The 20918-nt window shown below is 46.5% G+C and overlaps 1 protein-coding gene across 2 annotated transcripts in view; it reads left to right on the top strand.

The window, feature by feature from the left end:
- Positions 1-504: 504 nt before the first annotated feature.
- Positions 505-20918, top strand: part of LOC112265754 (protein phosphatase 1D) — a 23557-nt gene continuing 3143 nt past the window's right edge. Inside the window, exons 1-3 of one of the 2 annotated variants that reach the window (XM_042296500.1) lie at positions 505-626; positions 13637-13865; positions 17229-17353. In XM_042296500.1, the coding sequence (XP_042152434.1) occupies positions 599-626; positions 13637-13865; positions 17229-17353 (382 nt within the window). In that variant the 5' untranslated portion in view covers positions 505-598. Of the gene's footprint in view, positions 627-2702; positions 3405-13636; positions 13866-17228; positions 17354-20918 lie in introns of those variants that run through there. The other variant, XM_042296499.1, reaches the window with a different exon arrangement.

Genomic DNA, 20918 nt, shown 5'->3' with positions numbered 1-20918 from the left:
ACACACACACACACACACACTACACACACACACACACACACTGACACACACACTGACACACACACACACACACACACACACACACACTGACACACACACACACACACACACACACACTGACACACACACACACACACACAGACACACACAGACACACACACACACACTGACACACACACACTGACACCCAGCATGGCTAGCTAAGTAGCCTAGCTAATAATAGTGACACAACGGCCGGTAGGCTAAACAGTTTGCACAGTCTTGCGTCTTCGTGGAGGAATTATATAATAGCAATGAGTGCAACATAGCGATCATAATATGACTTTGAAGGCAATATGTTTCAACTAGTAAAACATAGTAAAAAAATAGTAAACCTAGACTATGGACTTGCTGGCATTCGGTCATGAGTCATGCCACATAAACTAGGGAAAGTGCACATCCACTGTACAGAGAAACAGGCTACAGTAACGTAACCATGATTCATGCATGAACGTAACACAGTAAGTAGCCTGTGTGACACATCCCGGGAAATGACAAAGATCATTAGCGCCATTAGTACCAGCACTACTACAATAATATCCAGCTCGGGGGAAAAAACATGAAGAGATCACGATTTATGGACACCAGTGAGTAAACATTGTAATCTACATTTTTGTTTTGTTTTTGTAGAGGAGTTCTTTTTCGACTTTTGTACTATGCTTACATTGTTGTAGCTTATGTTCAAGTTCAGTGGATGTGTGTGTAACGGATGTGAAACGGCTAGCTTAGTTAGTGGTGCGCGCTAAATAGCATTTCAATCAGTGACGTCACTTGCTCTGAGACCTTGAAGTAGTAGTTCCCCTTGCTCTGCAAGGGCCGCGGCTTTTGTGGCGCGATGGGTGACGATGCTTCGTGGGTGACTGTTGTATGGGCGAGGGGACGGTCTAAAGTTATACTGTTACATGTGTGAAGATTTTTTATATTTTTGATGCTTGAATATAAAGATAATCATTTGAACATTTGAGCTAACTCTGTATATCTCATTCTCTTTAAAAAAAAAGTGTAGTCTAATAGTTTCGTGTGTCTAGCCTTGTGCATTTGTATGTGCTATGATTGGTATATTCCTAGTGAGTTTATGAGGGTGCACCCATAGCCGTAGCATACCTAGCAAAACTCAGTGTTCAGATAGGCTACTTGTTGGTCAGCCCCAAATGTTTGTATTTTGTAATGTGGATAACTTTCTTCCCAGATGAACATAGTGGCCAAATGTATAACTAGTTTTGTACCCCTGATGTAACCATCAACAAATAGGGTTGGACTACAACATTTGCGTTCAGGTGGTTTGCGTGAACAGGGTGGCCTGGGATGGAGTCAAACTCCCAGCCTGAATTATTGTTTCAGTCCGCCCCTGACAAGAGGAACACCTATGGGAGAATGCTGTTCATTGACTACAGCTCAGTGTTCAACACCATAGTGCCCTACAAGGCCATCACTCAGCTCAGGACCCTGGGACTAAACACCTCCCTCTGCTACTAAACCCTGGACTTCCTGACGGGCCGCCCCCAGGTGGTAAGGGTAGGCAACACCACACCCGCCAAGCTGACCCTCAACACGGGGGCCCCTCAGGGGTGCGTGCTTAGTCCCCTCCTGGACTCCTTGCTCACCCACAACTGCGTGGCCACGCACGACACCAACACAGTCGCAAAGAAAGTACGACAACGCCTCTTCCCCCTCAGGAGGCTGAAAAGATTTGGCATGGGTCCTCAGATCCTCAAAAAGTTATACAGCTACACCACTGAGAGCATCCTGACTGGTTGCATCACCGCCTGGTATGGAAACTGCTTGGCATCTAACCACAAGGCATTCGAGAGTAATGCGTACAGCCCAGTACATCACCGGGGCCAAGCTCCCTGCCATTCAGGACCTCTATACCAGGCGGTGTCAGAGGAAAGTCTGGTCGTCGAGGACATTGATTAAGGAAGCACCACACACCGGTCAGATTCAGAGGGGTTGGGTTAAATGCAGAAGACACATTTCAGTTGAATGCATTCAGTTGTGCAACTGACTAGGTATCCCCCTTTCCTTCCCCCGATCCTGCTAAATAGTTAAGCAAATAGCTACCCAAATACCCAAACCATCTGCATTTGACCCTATTGCAGGAACTCTCTTGACTCATCACATATGCGGCTGATACTGTTAATTATCTATCCTGTTGCCCTAGTCACTACCTCAACCTATAATGTCAGTGGCGGTCAGTGTAATTTAAGATGAGGGAGGATGATTATTATAATTTTTCTGCATGGCCTTATTTCTATTACAACATATTAGATGACTGTCATTGAGACTAAAATGTTCCCAACCCCATCATGAGGTTGCTACAACATAGCCTATGAATGAAAGTTTACAACGTAGGAGCACAGGTCGAGGGAAATGTGAGTAATCAAGGTGACAGACGGTGACACATTCAATACCACCTTGCACACTCCCGTATATATATAGCCAAGCTATTGTTACTATGTAGGCCTGTATATATTCCTCGTGGAATTATTTTTCTCTCTGCATTGTTGAGAATGGCCGTAAATAAGCGATCTGATCCATTGTTAGTCGACACCTGTTGTTTATTATGAAGTATGTGACAAATACATTTAGATTTACACATCCAGTAGGTGGCGCACTGGTGCATTTTTCCGGACATTACCCCCAGTTGATACAGGTCTGACGTCAATGCGTTCCTGAGCATGCCTACAAGGCTTGAAAATAAACAAAGACCGAAAGCGGGCGATTGATCATTAAGCTGCCATAAACTTAACTTAAAATACTTTTGAAACCATTTTTAGGTACTACAAACCCCCAGCATCTGAAGAAAGACGTCTCTACAGCCATGGAAAACGCATTGTTGATGCGAGTGAGTGTTTTTTCCGATCAGGGAGGCAGAAAATACATGGAGGATGTTACCGAGGTAGTAATGGAGCCCGAGCCGGGGGAAGACGAGCTGAACTCGGACGAACAAGATGAGACCAAAGGGAATAGCTCGACGGCCGACATTGTGCCGGAAAAGCCTGAAAACGAGCATCAAGATCGGACTGCACACAACGATCCTCTATCTGCCTCTGCATCCACTACAGTTACATGGACACAAAATGTACAAAATGGGAACCAACGTTTTGCAGCTGCTGCACTGGCAGGATCGAAAGTGGAGAGTACTCCGGCTGCGACCAAGAGCGATAACCCCCCCCAGCGCTCAGTGGCTTTCTTCGCGGTGTTCGATGGCCACGGAGGCCGCGAAGCTGCGCAATTCGCAAGGGACTATTTGTGGGAATTCATCAAGAAACAGCGGGGCTTTTGGTCCAAGGATGACGAAGAAGTGTGTGCAGCTATTCGGAAAGGTTTCGTTGCATGCCACCATGCCATGTGGAAAAAGCTGCGTAAGTTAAATAATCATTAATGCGACTATCTAGCTAGCTTTGGACATTGGGATTTGTGTTTTATTTAAATTTTTTAAAAATGTTTTCTAAATGCATCTAGTGCAAACGCTAAGAATGAAATGGCCACCACAGGCTGAATGTGTGGTTTGGGTTCTCAGGCTTGGCTAATAAAATAAATATACCACGGATTGCCATCTGTCTGTAGAGCAAAGAAAAAGACATCCCATGATTCTCTGAACCCCTCCAACCTATCAGGTCACACTCAACAGGGCGAGGGGGGTTCCGTGAATTAGTGATGTGGAGTTGAGCTCTTTTTACTGACTCGGATCTTTTCGACTCGTCAAAGTCATCATCAAAAGAAAAGTCCAAATCTATCGACTCATTTCGTAATGCCCAGAGCCCTACCGGCGAACTGAAATCTCGAAAGAGTCATGATTCTACAAGCCTCTCTTTCCCATTTATTTTACTAGGCAAGTCAGTTAAGAACAAATTCTTATTTACAATGATGGCCTAGGAACAGTGGGTTAACTGGTCTAGGAACAGTGGGTTAACTGCCTGTTCAGGGGCAGAACGACAGATTTGTACCTTGTCAGCTCTGGGATTCGATCCAGCAACCTTTCGGTCCAACGCTCTAACCACTAGGCTACCTGCCACCCCACATGTCCTTCATCATAGGGGTTTGCTTATTGAAGCTGTCGTTTGTGATAGACTTGTACATTGTTTAAACCACAAGTTTACACGTGTTGATTACTTGGCATACAAATAAGAATATTTCTTGATACGTTTGAAACGAGCTCTAGTTGTGTCCGAAAACCGAACTAGATTGTGAACGACTCTTGAATGTATTTGCTTGTCTTCGATGAGCACTGAGCTGCAGTGAGGGTGATGAGCACACACACACTCCACTGAATAGCAGGCTGGTGATTGATTGCTTTTGATTGATTGATTGATTGCTTGCAGATAGTCACTGATTACTTCCAAACCACTCATTGTTGAATTTGTGATTTCCAACTTGTTGGCTGATGAGCACAGATACGTTTTATCTATAATTTCTCATCATATGACAAGGATTAAAAAGCACAGTAAATTGTTTGACTTGATTCATGATGATGATTGCTAGCTAAGATTTTGAAAGTATGACGTTGACATTATCAGTCCAATCAAAGCTACAGTAGATATAATCAAATCAAATGTTATTTGTCACATACACATGGTTAGCAGATGTTATTTGTCACATACACATGGTTAGCAGATGTTAATGCGAGTGTAGCGAAATGCTTGTGCTTCTAGTTCCGACAATGCAGTAATAACCAACAAGTAATCTAACTAACAATTCCAAAACTACTGTCTTATACACAGTGTAAGGGGATAAAGAATATGTACATAAGGATATATGAATGAGTGATGGTACAGAGCAGCATAGGCAAGATACAGTAGATGGTATCGAGTACAGTATATACATATGAGATGAGTATGTAAACAAAGTGGAATAGTTAAAGTGGCTAGTGATACATGTATTACATAAGGATGCAGTCGATGATATAGAGGACAGTATATACGTATGCATATGAGATGAATAATGTAGGGTATGTAAACATATTAGGTAGCATTGTTTAAAGTGGCTAGTGATATATTTACCTCATTTCCCATCAATTCCCATTATTAAAGTGGCTGGAGATGAGTCAGTGTGTTGGCAGCAGCCACTCAATGTTAGTGGTGGCTGTTTAACAGTCTGATGGCCTTGAGATAGAAGCTGTTTTTCAGTCTCTCGGTCCCCGCTTTGATGCACCTGTACTGACCTCGCCTTCTGGATGATAGCGGGGTGAACAGGCAGTGGCTCGGGTGGTTGATGTCCTTGATGATCTTTATGGCCTTCCTGTAACATCGGGTGGTGTAGGTGTCCTGGGGGGCAGGTAGTTTGCCCCCGGTGATGCGTTGTGCAGACCTCACTACCCTCTGGAGAGCCTTACGGTTGAGGGCGGAGCAGTTGCCGTACCAGGCGGTGATACAGCCCGCCAGGATGCTCTCGATTGTGCATCTGTAGAAGTTTGTGAGTGCTTTTGGTGACAAGCCGTCAGGAAGTCCAGTACCCAGTTGCACAGGGCGGGGTCGAGACCCAGGGTCTCGAGCTTGATGACGAGCTTGGAGGGTACTATGGTGTTGAATGCCGAGCCGTAGTCGATGAACAGCATTCTCACATAGGTATTCCTCTTGTCCAGATGGGTTAGGGCAGTGTGCAGTGTGGTTGAGATTGCATCGTCTGTGGACCTATTTGGGCGGTAAGCAAATTGGAGTGGGTCAAGGGGGTCAGGTAGGGTGGAGGTGATATGGTCCTTGACTAGTCTCTCAAAGCACTTCATGATGACGGATGTGAGTGCTACGGGGCGGTAGTCGTTTAGCTCAGTTACCTTAGCTTTCTTGGGAACAGGAACAATGGTGGCCCTCTTGAAGCATGTGGGAACAGCAGACTGGTATAGGGATTGATTGAATATGTCCGTAAACACACCGGCCAGCTGGTCTGCGCATGCTCTGAGGGCGCGGCTGGGGATGCCGTCTGGGCCTGCAGCCTTGCGAGGGTTAACACGTTTAAATGTCTTACTCACCTCGGCTGCAGTGAAGGAGATACCGCATGTTTTCATTGCAGGCCGTGTCAGTGGCACTGTATTGTCCTCAAAGCGGGCAAACAAGTTATTTAGTCTGCCTGGGAGCAAGACATCCTGGTCCGTGACTGGGCTGGATTTCTTCCTGTAGTCCATGATTGAATGTAGACCCTGCCACATGCCTCTTGTGTCTGAGCCGTTGAATTGAGATTCTACTTTGTCTCTGTACTGACGCTTAGCTTGTTTAATAGCCTTGCGGAGGGAATAGCTGCACTGTTTGTATTCAGTCATGTTACCAGACACCTTGCCCTCATTAAAAGCAGTGGTTCGCGCTTTCAGTTTCACACGAATGCTGCCATCAATCCACGGTTTCTGGTTAGGGAATGTTTTAATCGTTGCTATGGGAACGACATCTTCAACGCACGTTCTAATGAACTCGCACACCGAATCAGCGTATTCGTCAATGTTGTTATCTGACGCAATACGAAACATCTCCCAGTCCACGTGATGGAAGCAGTCTTGGAGTGTGGATTCATAGAATGTGATTTGATGTCATTTTACCTGTGGTCAATGACCTGGAGCCTTCTTGGATGAGCACTTCTAATGTAAACTCTATGGCAGCACCCAAGTGGCTTGAATTTTCAAGCTCTACTCTTAGATTAGGCAGTTAGGTAGTGTCCCCATGAGTGACAGAACACTGAGCCAATCACGGGGCAACTAGAGAACATTAACCAACCCCTACGCTCCATATTGTCCTCTGGCTGCCCCACCACCACAGAAAGCACTGAGCTCGGCTGAACCACACCTGCATTTTGGAGCTGCCTTACTCAAGAAAGCAAAAAAGAGACCATGTTTGTATGGAGGCTTAATTAACTCCATTTAGTATTTTTATTTTATTTACATTTGTTTTTAAACTGATATGTGACATGTATTAATGCCAAAATAACATGCAAAACAGCTCTGTCCCACCTTCCCTGGGTGACGGATCGCCACTGATGCTCATGTGGGCATATGACAGCAGACAGTTGGTAGTCTTAGCAGGTGTATGGAGCCGCTGAGTCGGAGGAGTCTGTGTTAATCCTATTAGAAAATAACCTATCCCAGTCCTCTTTAATAAAGTGAAGTACTAAGCTATATGGAATTGTTTTAAGAAGGTCATACCAAGGATAATTTTGCTATTTTATTTTGAATTTTAAGACTCCTTGAAGTATCTAAAAAATGTTTTGATGGACATTTTTATTTGTCCTTACTGCAATTAGCCCATAGAACCACATGGAATAACAGATAGTCCTTACTGCTATTAGCCCACAGAACCACATGGAATAACAGATAGTCCTTACTGCTATTAGCCCATAGAAACACATTGAATAACAGATAGTCCTTACTGCTATTAGCCCATAGAAACACATTGAATAACAGATAGTCCTTACTGCTATTAGCCCATAGAAACACATTGAATAACAGATAGTCCTTACTGCTATTAGCCATTGAATAACAGATAGTCCTTACTGCTATTAACACATTGAATAACAGATAGTCCTTACTGCTATTAGCCCATAGAAACACATTAAATAACAGATAGTCCTTACTGCTATTAACCAATAGAAACACATTAAATAACAGATAGTCCTTACTGCTATTAGCCCATAGAAACACATTGAATAACAGATAGTCCTTACTGTCACATTGAATAACAGATAGCTATTAGCCCATAGAAACACATTGAATAACAGAAGTCCTTACTGCTATTAGCCCATAGAAACACATTGAATAACAGATAGTCCTTACTGCTATTAGCCCATAGAAACACATTGAATAACAGATAGTCCTTACTGCTATTAGAAACACATTGAATAACAGATAGTCCTTACTGCTATTAGCCCATAGAAACACATTGAATAACAGATAGTCCTTACTGCTATTAGCCCATAGAAACACATTGAATAACAGATAGTCCTTACTGCTATTAGCCAATAGAAACACATTGAATAACAGATAGTCCTTACTGCTATTAGCCCATAGAAACACATTGAATAACAGATAGTCCTTACTGCTATTAGCCAATAGAAACACATTGAATAACAGATAGTCCTTACTGCTATTAGCCCATATAAACACATTGAATAACAGATAGTCCTTACTGCTATTAGAATTGAATAACAGATAGTCCTTACTGCTATTAGCCCATAGAAACACATTGAATAACAGATAGTCCTTACTGCTATTAGCCCATAGAAACACATTGAATAACAGATTGTCCTTACTGCTATTAGCCCATAGAAACACATTGAATAACAGATAGTCCTTACTGCTATTAGCCCATAGAAACACATTGAATAACAGATAGTCCTTACTGCTATTAGCCAATAGAAACACATTGAATAACAGACAGTCCTTACTGCTATTAGCCAATAGAAACACATAGAATAACAGATTCACTACATGGAAGAACAGATAGTCCCACTAAACAATATTTAAGGAAGTTTGTTCTGAAGTGTGGATCATATCTGAGAGAGAGATAAGAAAGATCGGGAAGCATTTAAATGAATTATTTTTTTCATTTTTGTCACTATAAACAGTCTCCATATATACTTCCATTCCTTTAGTTTAACTGGTGCTGGAGGACCTAGAGCAAAACAACCGGCAGGTACATGTTCATGAGAGTCTCACCTTTACACCGAGGGGTCATATTACCATTGTTTTGTTATGCTAGTTGGATTTCCCCTGGGGCCTGGACATCGACATTAGTTAAGAGCTAGTTAGTTTGTACCTTTTTTATGTTGTGATTCTCACTAAATATGTCGTTGTCTTCGCACACTATTAAAGCCCCACAATCAATAAACAGTTTATGAAGCTCTCTCAGCCTGTAGATCAACATATTGCGAACAAATCATTGTGAACTAAAAACTGCATTCCTGCGTGTCATCATCTTCTCTCCTTTTGTGGCACCGATGTGAGTGTTTATGGCTAGTGATGTTCCGTTTTATACAGGAGCTCTGAGGAATGCTTCAAAACTGTGAAGCAGATAATGCTGCGTTCAAAACAACTGGGAACTCTGGGAAAAATACGAGGTCAAATCATGAGGTCCGTGATCTGCGGGTCAGTAAGTTGGAGCTCTAGAAATAGGCCAAAGTTCGCGAGTTGGAATTCTGAGTTGGATGATTGTTCAAATCCAATTTTCCCAGTTGGAGCTTTTTATTTATTTTAAATTTCAGTTCCTGTTTGTTTTGAACACACTGAAGTTGGAAAGATGAATTTGATCACGTGCTTTTTCAAACCGTGTGTTGTAACGTATGAGATCACACTGATTTTCGTCGTAGTTCCGGTGCTTTCTTCGATTCCAAGCTGATTTCAAACACCGACCTCTACTGGACAACGTACTTTATTTTTGATTTTTTTATTTTACCTTTATTTAACTAGGCAGGTCGGTTATTAAGAACAAATTCTTATTTTTATTCTTATGTAGTTCAGATTTTTGTACTAAAAGTTTCACTTGACCGGTAGCTTAGCGTAGGGAACTTTGCACCACAAACATTCAGGGACGTGAGGGTATTTGGTTCAAATAATTCGTTTTTTATTTAGTATAGTATGAAGCTTCTGTCTTAAGCATCCTTAAATAATAACATTGTGTTTTTGTTTTTTAAATAGTCACCTTGACCGCATCAAAAGGGGAGGCATGATGTAAGATGTGAGCCTGGTATTCCAACTGATTATAGGTTTCTGAAGCCAACAATCTTCTTTTGATGAAAACAGTGGAGGAGGACAAAAAAACGTCTCTGATAATCACACGCTGCTATTTTATTGCTGACCAGCAGATGTCACTGATGTGCATTGCAAACAGATAATGAAGTAATGAACATTTTTTTTTGGCACAGCTCTAGCAGGCCAAACAAACTTCAAAATGAACGAGTCACTCAGGAAAAACGAATTTTGACTCCTTGAGTCAGTAAAAAGAGAAGTTTATAAAATAACTAATGGTTCACGAACGGCACATCGCTACCGCAAATGGGATTTTCCCATAGTGCCTTCCTCTGTTTGCTTTCGATACACATGACAATGGTTCAGCTGCGTGTTTGGAAAGAGTTGACGACGGTTGTTTGACCTCGATGACATAACAAATCAGGTTTATTGCTGGAGGAGGCAGGCCAGGCAGCATGTGAGATCTGATATTGTTGGTTGTGAAGGAGAGTGTATGAAGCAGCATATTCTATTGGATCTGGAAAGACCATGTCCTGCTGAGGTATAACGATTGTCCCCCCTTCTCTTATCATTTGATGAACAAGTCTCTTGGCCTATCAGCTGTGAGGGCAGTCGTATTTAGGGCGGTCATCAGCGATTCGCTCTGGTTCTTTCGACTGCCCTGTCAAGTCACTAGAACACAGTGGATACAAACTGTAATCTAGACCTGGGAAAACTCAAGGATGTGCATTTGTCTTTGAGCCCAGTATTAACACATCTGATTCAACTAAATCAAGTCCTGGATTAGATGAGTCATGTGTTTGTTAGTGCTGAGTGCTGACCTGGAACAAACATGTGCAGTAACTACTTGTTATGCCAATGGATGTGTCACTAATGATACCCTATACCAGGGCTGTCCAACCCTGTTCCTGGAGAGATGCCCTCCTGTAGGAGAGATGCCCTCCTGTAGGAGAGAGACCCTCCTGTAGGAGAGACCCTCCTGTAGGAGAGACCCTCCTGTAGGTTTTAACTCCAATCCTGTTCCTGGAGAGATACCCTCCTGTAGGTTTTAACTCCAATCCTGTTCCTGGCGAGACACCCTCCTGTAGGTTTTAACTCCAACCCTGTTCTTGGAGAGATGCCCTCCTGTAGGTTTTAACGCCAACCCTTTCCTGGAGAGATGCCCTCCTGTAGGAGAGATGCCCTCCTGTAGGAGAGATGCCCTCCTGTAGGAGAGATGCCCTCCTGTAGGAGAGATGCCCTCCTGTAGGAGAGATGCCCTCCTGTAGGAGAGATGCCCTCCTGTAGGAGAGATGCCAGGAGAGATGCCCTCCTGTAGGAGAGATACCCTCCTGTAGGTTTTAACTCCAACCCTGTTCCTGGAGAGATACCCTCCTGTAGGTTTTAACTCCAACCCTTCCTTACTGGTTTCCTCCCCGTGTCAAACACTAGGATTCATTATCAAGGTGACATCACCTTAACTCTCATTTTAAATATACCAATCAATGTTAACCAGATATTATTTAACCTAATTTAAATAAGTTCTGCCTTCTAACCAACATCGGAGAAGGGTTTGCAGAGGGGTGTGGTTTATATAGCTAGATGGCTACTTCACTGGTGCCAACATTTGACTGTAGGGTGTCGGCAAATATAATTAAAAGTTTACCCTATTCATCTATGGCAAAGATTCTTATGTGTTTCCCCTTTCAACTATGTCTGGTATGAGCTACTTGCTGGCTAGCTAGGTCTTCATCTGTGTCTGGTATGAGCTACTCGCTGGCTAGCTAGGTCTTCGTCTATGTCTGGTATGAGCTACTCGCTGGCTAGCTAGGTCTTCATCTGTGTCTGGTATGAGCTACTCGCTGGCTAGCTAGGTCTTCATCTGTGTCTGGTATGAGCTACTCGCTGGCTAGCTAGGTCTTCATCTGTGTCTGGTATGAGCTACTCGCTGGCTAGCTAGGTCTTCATCTATGTCTGGTATGAGCTACTTGCTGGCTAGCTAGGTCTTCATCTGTGTCTGGTATGAGCTACTTGCTGGCTAGCTAGGTCTTCATCCGTGTCTGGTATGAGCTACTCGCTGGCTAGCTAGGTCTTCGTCTGTCTGGTATGAGCTACTTGCTGGCTAGCTAGGTCTTCATCTGTGTCTGGTATGAGCTACTTGCTGGCTAGCTAGGTCTTCATCCGTGTCTGGTATGAGCTACTTGCTGGCTAGCTAGGTCTTCATCCGTGTCTGGTATGAGCTACTCGCTGGCTAGCTAGGTCTTCATCTGTGTCTGGTATGAGCTACTCGCTGGCTAATCTAGGTCTTCATCCGTGTCTGGTATGAGCTACTTGCTGGCTAGCTAGGTCTTCATCCGTGTCTGGTATGAGCTACTTGCTGGCTAGCTAGGTCTTCATCTATGTCTGGTATGAGCTACTCGCTGGCTAGCTAGGTCTTCATCTGTCTGGTATGAGCTACTCGCTGGCTCTAGGTCTTCATCTGTGTCTGGTATGAGCTACTCGCTGGCTAGCTAGGTCTTCATCCGTGTCTGGTATGAGCTACTTGCTGGCTAGCTAGGTCTTCATCTATGTCTGGTATGAGCTACTCGCTGGCTAGCTAGGTCTTCATCCGTGTCTGGTATGAGCTACTTGCTGGCTAGCTAGGTCTTCATCTATGTCTGGTATGAGCTACTCGCTGGCTAGCTGGTCTTCATCTGTGTCTGGTATGAGCTACTCGCTGGCTAGCTAGGTCTTCATCCGTGTCTGGTATGAGCTACTTGCTGGCTAGCTAGGTCTTCATCCGTGTCTGGTATGAGCTACTCGCTGGCTAGCTGGTCTTCATCCGTGTCTGGTATGAGCTACTTGCTGGCTAGCTAGGTCTTCATCTGTGTCTGGTATGAGCTACTTGGCTAGCTAGGTCTTCATCCGTGTCTGGTATGTCTGGTATGAGCTACTTGCTGGCTAGCTAGGTCTTCATCCGTGTCTGGTATGAGCTACTCGCTGGCTAGCTAGGTCTTCATCTATGTCTGGTATGAGCTACTTGCTGGCTAGCTAGGTCTTCATCTGTGTCTGGTATGAGCTACTTGCTGGCTAGCTAGGTCTTCAGGCAGCATGGAACAAAAGGAGGGGATAGGTCGCTCAGAACTCTGACGCTGTTGTCAAGGCAACATATCCGTCAGTGCGGCTGTGAACCTCATAACAAGAAACAAACGGGAGATGTGTGTGTATATCTTTATATATATATATATACATTTGCTTGAGATAAACTTACTGCAACGCTATTCACTGCATACAAGTTGCTTGCCGTAGGCGTTTCAGAGAAGCTGTCAGTCAAGGCGACCTCATGAATGTAAGCTCCTTGCCCCCCACTCAGCCTGTCGTTTCAAAAAGTACTTTTCCGAATAACTGTTATTGCAGGCAGAGACCTCAGGTAAGAAGCTTTAGTCTGACTCCCAATGCTTCTTCTAAGGCTGGGCAGCTTCCAATATTTTAACATGTTCTCTCTCTCTCTCCCTCCCTGTCTTTTCCTCTCTCTCTCTCTTTTCCTCTCTCTTTCTGTCTCTCTCTCTCCCTCCCTGTCTTCCTCTCTCTCTGTTTTTTCCTCCCTCCCTCTCTCTCTCTGTTTTTTCCTCCCTCTCTCTCTGTCTTTTCCTCCCTCTCTCTCTCTGTCTTTTCCTCCCTCTCTCTTTTCCTGTCTTTTCCTCTCTCTCCCTCTCTCTTTGTCTCTCTCTCTGTCTCTCTCTCTCTCCCTCTTTGTCTCTCTCTCTCTGTCTCTCTCTCTCCCTCTCTCTTTGTCTCTCTCTCTCTTTGTCTCTCTCTCTTTGTCTCTCTCTCCCTCTCTCTTTGTCTCTCTCTTTCTGTCTGTCTCTTTGTCTCTCTCTCTTTCTGTCTGTCTCTTTGTCTCCCTCTCTCTTTCTGTCTCTCTCCCTCTCTCTTTCTGTCTCCCTGTCTTTTCCTCCCTCCATCTCTCTGCAGCCGAATGGCCCAAGACTTTCACAGGGTTACCCAGCACCTCAGGCACCACGGCCAGTGTCGTGGTAGTCCGGGGGAACCGCATGTACGTGGCCCACGTAGGAGACTCTGCCATAGTGCTGGGGGTCCAGGATGACCCCTCTGACCAGTTCATCAGGGCCGTGGAGGTTACACAGGACCACAAGCCTGAGCTGCCCAAGGAGAGGGAACGCATCGAAGGGCTGGGGGGCAGGTAAGATTGACCAACACATACTACTTTACTAGGTTAGTTGTCTAGCCAGCCAACTGGAGAACTAACTAACTCAACATTGTTATGTTTTGTCTGTCTGACAGACTAGCCTCTCTCTCTCTCTCTCTCTCTCTCTCTCTCTCTCTCTCTCTCTCTCTCTCTGTCTCTCTCTGTCTGACTGGGTAACTAGACTAGAGGGATGGACAGACTACTGTAGAACTAACTGGGTGACTAGACTAGAGGGATGGACAGACTACTGTAGAACTAACTGGGTAACTAGACTACTGTAGAACTGACTGGGTAACTAGACTAGAGGGATGGACAGACTACTGTAGAACTAACTGGGTGACTAGACTAGAGGGATGGACAGACTACTGTAGAACTAACTGGGTGACTAGACTACTGTAGAACTGACTGGGTGACTAGACTACTGCAGAACTGACTGGGTAACTAGACTACTGTGGAACTAACTGGGTGACTAGACTAGAGGGATGGACAGACTACTGTAGAACTAACTGGGTGACTAGACTACTGTAGAACTGACTGGGTGACTAGACTAGAGGGATGGACAGACTACTGTAGAACTAACTGGGTGACTAGACTAGAGGGATGGACAGACTACTGTAGAACTAACTGGGTAACTAGACTACTGTAGAACTGACTGGGTAACTAGACTAGAGGGATGGACAGACTACTGTAGAACTAACTGGGTGACTAGACTAGAGGGATGGACAGACTACTGTAGAACTGACTGGGTGACTAGACTAGAGGGATGGACAGACTACTGTAGAACTAACTGGGTGACTAGACTACTGTAGAACTGACTGGGTGACTAGACTACTGTAGAACTGACTGGGTGACTAGACTACTGTAGAACTGACTGGGTGACTAGACTACTGTAGAACTGACTGGGTGACTAGACTACTGTAGGTGACTAGACTAGAGGGATGGACAGACTACTGTAGAACTGACTGGGTGACTAGACTACTGTAAAACTGACTGGGTAACTAGACTACTGTAGAACTGACTGGGTAACTAGACTACTGTAGAACTAACTGGGTGACTAGACTAGAGGGATGGACAGACTACTGTAGAACTAACTGGGTGACTAGACTACTGTAGAACTGACTGGGTGACTAGACTACTGTAGGTGACTAGACTAGAGGGACGGACAGACTACTGTAGAACTGACTGGGTGACTAGACTACTGTAGAACTGACTGGGTAATTAGACTACTGTAGAACTGACTGGGTAACTAGACTACTGTAGGTGACTAGACTAGAGGGATGGACAGACTACTGTAGAACTAACTGGGTGACTAGACTACTGTAGAACTAACTGGGTGACTAGACTACTGTAGAACTGACTGGGTGACTAGACTACTGTAGAACTGACTGGGTGACTAGACTACTGTAGGTGACTAGACTAGAGGGATGGACAGACTACTGTAGAACTAACTGGGTGACTAGACTAGAGGGATGGACAGACTACTGTAGAACGAACTGGGTAACTAGACTACTGTAGAACTAACTGGGTGACTAGACTAGAGGGATGGACAGACTACTGTAGAACTAACTGGGTGACTAGACTACTGTAGAACTGACTGGGTGACTAGACTACTGTAGGTGACTAGACTAGAGGGATGGACAGACTACTGTAGAACTAACTGGGTGACTAGACTACTGTAGAACTAACTGGGTGACTAGACTAGAGGGATGGACAGACTACTGTAGAACTAACTGGGTGACTAGACTACTGTAGAACTGACTGGGTGACTAGACTAGAGGGATGGACAGACTACTGTAGAACTAACTGGGTGACTAGACTACTGTAGAACTAACTGGGTGACTAGACTACTGCAGAACTGACTGGGTAACTAGACTACTGTGGAACTAACTGGGTGACTAGACTAGAGGGATGGACAGACTACTGTAGAACTAACTGGGTGACTAGACTACTGTAGAACTGACTGGGTGACTAGACTACTGTAGAACTGACTGGGTGACTAGACTACTGTAGGTGACTAGACTAGAGGGATGGACAGACTACTGTAGAACTGACTGGGTGACTAGACTACTGTAGAACTGACTGGGTAACTAGACTACTGTAGAACTGACTGGGTAACTAGACTACTGTAGAACTAACTGGGTGACTAGACTAGAGGGATGGACAGACTACTGTAGAACTAACTGGGTGACTAGACTACTGTAGAACTGACTGGGTGACTAGACTACTGTAGGTGACTAGACTAGAGGGACGGACAGACTACTGTAGAACTGACTGGGTGACTAGACTACTGTAGAACTGACTGGGTAATTAGACTACTGTAGAACTGACTGGGTAACTAGACTACTGTAGGTGACTAGACTAGAGGGATGGACAGACTACTGTAGAACTAACTGGGTGACTAGACTACTGTAGAACTAACTGGGTGACTAGACTACTGTAGAACTGACTGGGTGACTAGACTACTGTAGAACTGACTGGGTGACTAGACTACTGTAGGTGACTAGACTAGAGGGATGGACAGACTACTGTAGAACTAACTGGGTGACTAGACTAGAGGGATGGACAGACTACTGTAGAACGAACTGGGTAACTAGACTACTGTAGAACTAACTGGGTGACTAGACTAGAGGGATGGACAGACTACTGTAGAACTAACTGGGTGACTAGACTACTGTAGAACTGACTGGGTGACTAGACTACTGTAGGTGACTAGACTAGAGGGATGGACAGACTACTGTAGAACTAACTGAGTGACTAGACTACTGTAGAACTAACTGGGTGACTAGACTAGAGGGATGGACAGACTACTGTAGAACTAACTGGGTGACTAGACTACTGTAGAACTGACTGGGTGACTAGACTAGAGGGATGGACAGACTACTGTAGAACTAACTGGGTGACTAGACTACTGTAGAACTGACTGGGTGACTAGACTACTGTAGAACTGACTGGGTGACTAGACTACTGTAGGTGACTAGACTAGAGGGATGGACAGACTACTGTAGAACTGACTGGGTGACTAGACTACTGTAGGTGACTAGACTAGAGGGATGGACAGACTACTGTAGGTGACTAGACTAGAGGGATGGACAGACTACTGTCGAACTGACTGGGTGACTAGATTTACTAAATTTACGGCTAAACCATAACTAGTACTAGTACCATAACGAGTACTTTAGTTACTCCTAAATGCCTGTCTTGTCTGTCTCTCTCCCTCCCTCCTATCTCCAGTGTGATAGCTGTCCTGTCTGTCTCTCTCCTTCCTATCTCCAGTGTGATAGCTGTCCTGTCTGTCTCTCTCCTTCCTATCTCCAGTGTGATAACTGTCCTGTCTGTTTCTCTCCCTCCTATCTCCAGTGTGATAAAGAAGTCGGGTGTGAACCGGGTGGTGTGGAAGAGACCCAGGCTGACTCATAACGGGCCGGTCCGGAGGAGCACCGTCATGGACCAGATACCGTTCCTGGCCGTGGCCAGAGCTCTAGGTATGTTGTGGTGGTTGTCGAAAAGATTCCCTAAGTTCCACAAATGTATTTCTCTGATATGTAAATAGTTTATGATGAGTGAATTCCATCATGTAGTTCATTTGTTAAATACTTCTCCCTATTAGCTGAAATCTGATTCGCCGAAGTCAGCCTTTGAGCTGTGACTCTAGCTGTTCTGTTTTGAACAGATTCACAAATCCTGGGGTTTGTGTTGTGCTATGTTGGGGTTTGTGTTGTGCTATGTTGGGGTTTGTGTTGGGGTTTGTGTTGTGCTGTGTTGTGCTTTGTGTTGTGCTATGTTGGGGTTTGTGTTGTGCTATGTTGGGGTTTGTGTTGTGCTATGTTGGGGTTTGTGTTGTGCTATGTTGGGGTTTGTGTTGTGCTATGTTGGGGTTTGTGTTGTGCTATGTTGGGGTTTGTGTTGTGCTATGTTGGGGTTTGTGTTGTGCTATGTTGGGGTTTGTGTTGTGCTATGTTGGGGTTTGTGTTGGGGTTTGTGTTGTGCTATGTTGGGGTTTGTGTTGTGCTTTGTTTGGGGTTTGTGTTGGGGTTTGTGTTGGGGTTTGTGTTGGGGTTTGTGTTGGGGTTTGTGTTGGGGTTTGTGTTGGGGTTTGTGTTGTGCTATGTTGGGGTTTGTGTTGTGCTATGTTGGGGTTTGTGTTGTGCTATGTTGGGATTTGTGTTGTGCTATGCAGACTGTGAGTAGTGTGAGACTTGCTAGCAAACTAAATAAATACCCCACTGGGCACAGACGTCAATTCAACGTTGGTTCAACCAGTGTGTGGCCAATGGGACTGCACTCTGACCCCACTACTTTTTCTGCAGCTGTTGTTGGTGTGTAATGTCGGTGGGTAGTAATGTGGGTGGGTAGTAGTGTGGGTGGGCAGTAGTGTGTGGGGTGGGCAGTAGTGTGGGTGGGCAGTGTGTGGGTGGGTGGGTAATGTCGGTGGGCAGTAGTGTCGGTGGGCGGTAGTGTGGGTGGGCGGTAGTGTGGGTGGGCGGTAGTGTGGGTGGGCAGTAGTGTGGGTGGGTGGGCAGTAGTGTGGGTGGGTGGGCAGTAGTGTCGGTGGGCAGTAGTGTGGGTGGGTGGTAGTGTGGGTGGGTGGTAGTGTCGGTGGGTAGTAGTGTCGGTGGGCAGTAGTGTCGGCGGGTAATGTCGGCGGGTAATGTTGGTGGGTAGTAGTGTCGGCGAGTAATGTTGGTGGGTAATGTCTGTGGGTAGTAGTGTCGGTGGGCAGTAGTGTCGGTGGGTAATGTTGGTTTGTAGTAGTGTCAGTGGGTAATGTTGGTGGGCAGTAGTGTCGGTGGGCAGTAGTGTCGGTGGGCAGTAGTGTCGGTGGGCAGTAGTGTCGGTGGGAAGTAGGGTCGGTGGGCAGTAGTGTCGGTGGGTAATGTTGGTTTGTAGTAGTGTCAGTGGGTAATGTCGGTGGGTAGTAGTGTCGGTGGGTAATGTCGTGGGCAGTAGTGTCGGTGGGTAATGTCGGTGGGCAGTAGTGTCGGTGGGTAGTAGTGTCAGTGGGCAGTCGTGTCGGTGGGCAGTCGTGTCGGTGGGCAGTAGTGTCGGTGGGCAGTCGTGTCGGTGGGCAATGTTGGTTTGTAGTCAGTGTCAGTGGGCAGTAGTGTCGGTGGGTAATGTTGGTTTGTAGTAGTGTCAGTGGGTAATGTCGGTGGGCAGTAGTGTCGGTGGGTAGTAGTGTCGGTGGGTAATGTCGGTGGGTAGTAGTGTCGGTGGGTAGTAGTGTCAGTGGGTAGTAGTGTCAGTGGGTAGTAGTGTCAGTGGGCAGTAGTGTCGGTGGGCAGTAGTGTCGGTGGGCAGTAGTGTCGGTGGGCAGTAGTGTCGGTGGGTAATTTTGGTGGGTAATGTCGGTGGGTAGTAGTGTCAGTGGGTAATGTTGGTGAGTAATGAATCTGTTAGCTTCTGAAAGAGCTTACTCATCCTCTAACTACTTGGCTCACTGATCACTGTATTGCTGTTCCCAAACATAAAGAACCCATATAACTATGTTTGGGAACAGCAAGACAGGCAATGAGGCAGCTGGGAACAGCAAGACAGGCAATGGGGCAGCTGGGAACAGCAAGACAGGCAATGGGGCAGCTGGGAACAGCAAGACAGGCAATGGGGCAGCTGGGAACAGCAAGACAGGCAATGGGGCAGCTGGGAACAGCAAGACAGGCAATGGGGCAGCTGGGAACAGCAAGACAGGCAATGGGGCAGCTGGGAACAGCAAGACAGGCAATGGGGCAGCTGGGAACAGCAAGACAGGCAATGGGGCAGCTGGGAACAGCAAGACAGGCAATGGGGCAGCTGGGAACAGCAAGACAGGCAATGGGGCAGCTGGGAACAGCAAGACAGGCAATGGGGCAGCTGGGAACAGCAAGACAGGCAATGGGGCAGCTGGGAACAGCAAGACAGGCAATGGGGCAGCTGGGAACAGCAAGACAGGCAATGGGGCAGCTGGGAACAGCAAGACAGGCAATGGGGCAGCTGGGAACAGCAAGACAGGCAATGGGGCAGCTGGGAACAGCAAGACAGGCAATGGGGCAGCTGGGAACAGCAAGACAGGCAATGGGGCAGCTGGGAACAGCAAGACAGGCAATGGGGCAGCTGGGAACAGCAAGACAGGCAATGGGGCAGCTGGGAACAGCAAGACGGGCAATGGGGCAGCTGGGAACAGCAAGACGGGCAATGGGGCAGCTGGGAACAGCAAGACGGGCAATGGGGCAGCTGGGAACAGCAAGACGGGCAATGGGGCAGCTGGGAACAGCAAGACGGCAATGGGGCAGCTGGGAACAGCAAGACGGGCGATGGGGCAGCTGGGAACAGCAAGACGGGCGATGGGGCAGCTGGGAACAGCAAGACAGGCAATGGGGCAGCTGGGAACAGCAAGACGGGCAATGGGGCAGCTGGGAACAGCAAGACTGGCGAACAGCTGGGAACAGCAAGACGGGCAATGGGGCAGCTGGGAACAGCAAGGCGGGCGATGGGGCAGCTGGGAACAGGCAATGGGGCAGCTGGGAACAGCAAGACAGGCAATGGGGCAGCTGGGAACAGCAAGACAGGCAATGGGGCAGCTGGGAACAGCAAGACGGGCAATGGGGCAGCTGGGAACAGCAAGACGGGCAATGGGGCAGCTGGGAACAGCAAGACGGGCATGGGGCAGCTGGGAACAGCAAGACGGGCGATGGGGCAGCTGGGAACAGCAAGACAGGCGATGGGGCAGCTGGGAACAGGCAAGACTGGGAACAGGCAATGGGGCAGCTGGGAACAGCAAGACGGGCAATGGGGCAGCTGGGAACAGCAAGACAGGCGATGGGGCAGCTGGGAACAGGCAATGGGGCAGCTGGGAACAGCAAGACAGGCAATGGGGCAGCTGGGAACAGCAAGACAGGCAATGGGGCAGCTGGGAACAGCAAGACAGGCAATGGGGCAGCTGGGAACAGCAAGACAGGCAATGGGGCAGCTGGGAACAGCAAGACAGGCAATGGGGCAGCTGGGAACAGCAAGACAGGCAATGGGGCAGCTGGGAACAGCAAGACAGGCAATGGGGCAGCTGGGAACAGCAAG

The sequence above is a fragment of the Oncorhynchus tshawytscha genome, linkage group LG13 (genome assembly GCF_018296145.1).
Source record: "Oncorhynchus tshawytscha isolate Ot180627B linkage group LG13, Otsh_v2.0, whole genome shotgun sequence".
Taxonomy (NCBI): domain Eukaryota; kingdom Metazoa; phylum Chordata; class Actinopteri; order Salmoniformes; family Salmonidae; genus Oncorhynchus; species Oncorhynchus tshawytscha.
Note: the sequence above shows the minus strand (reverse complement) of the source record. Positions and strands in the feature narration are given on the sequence as shown.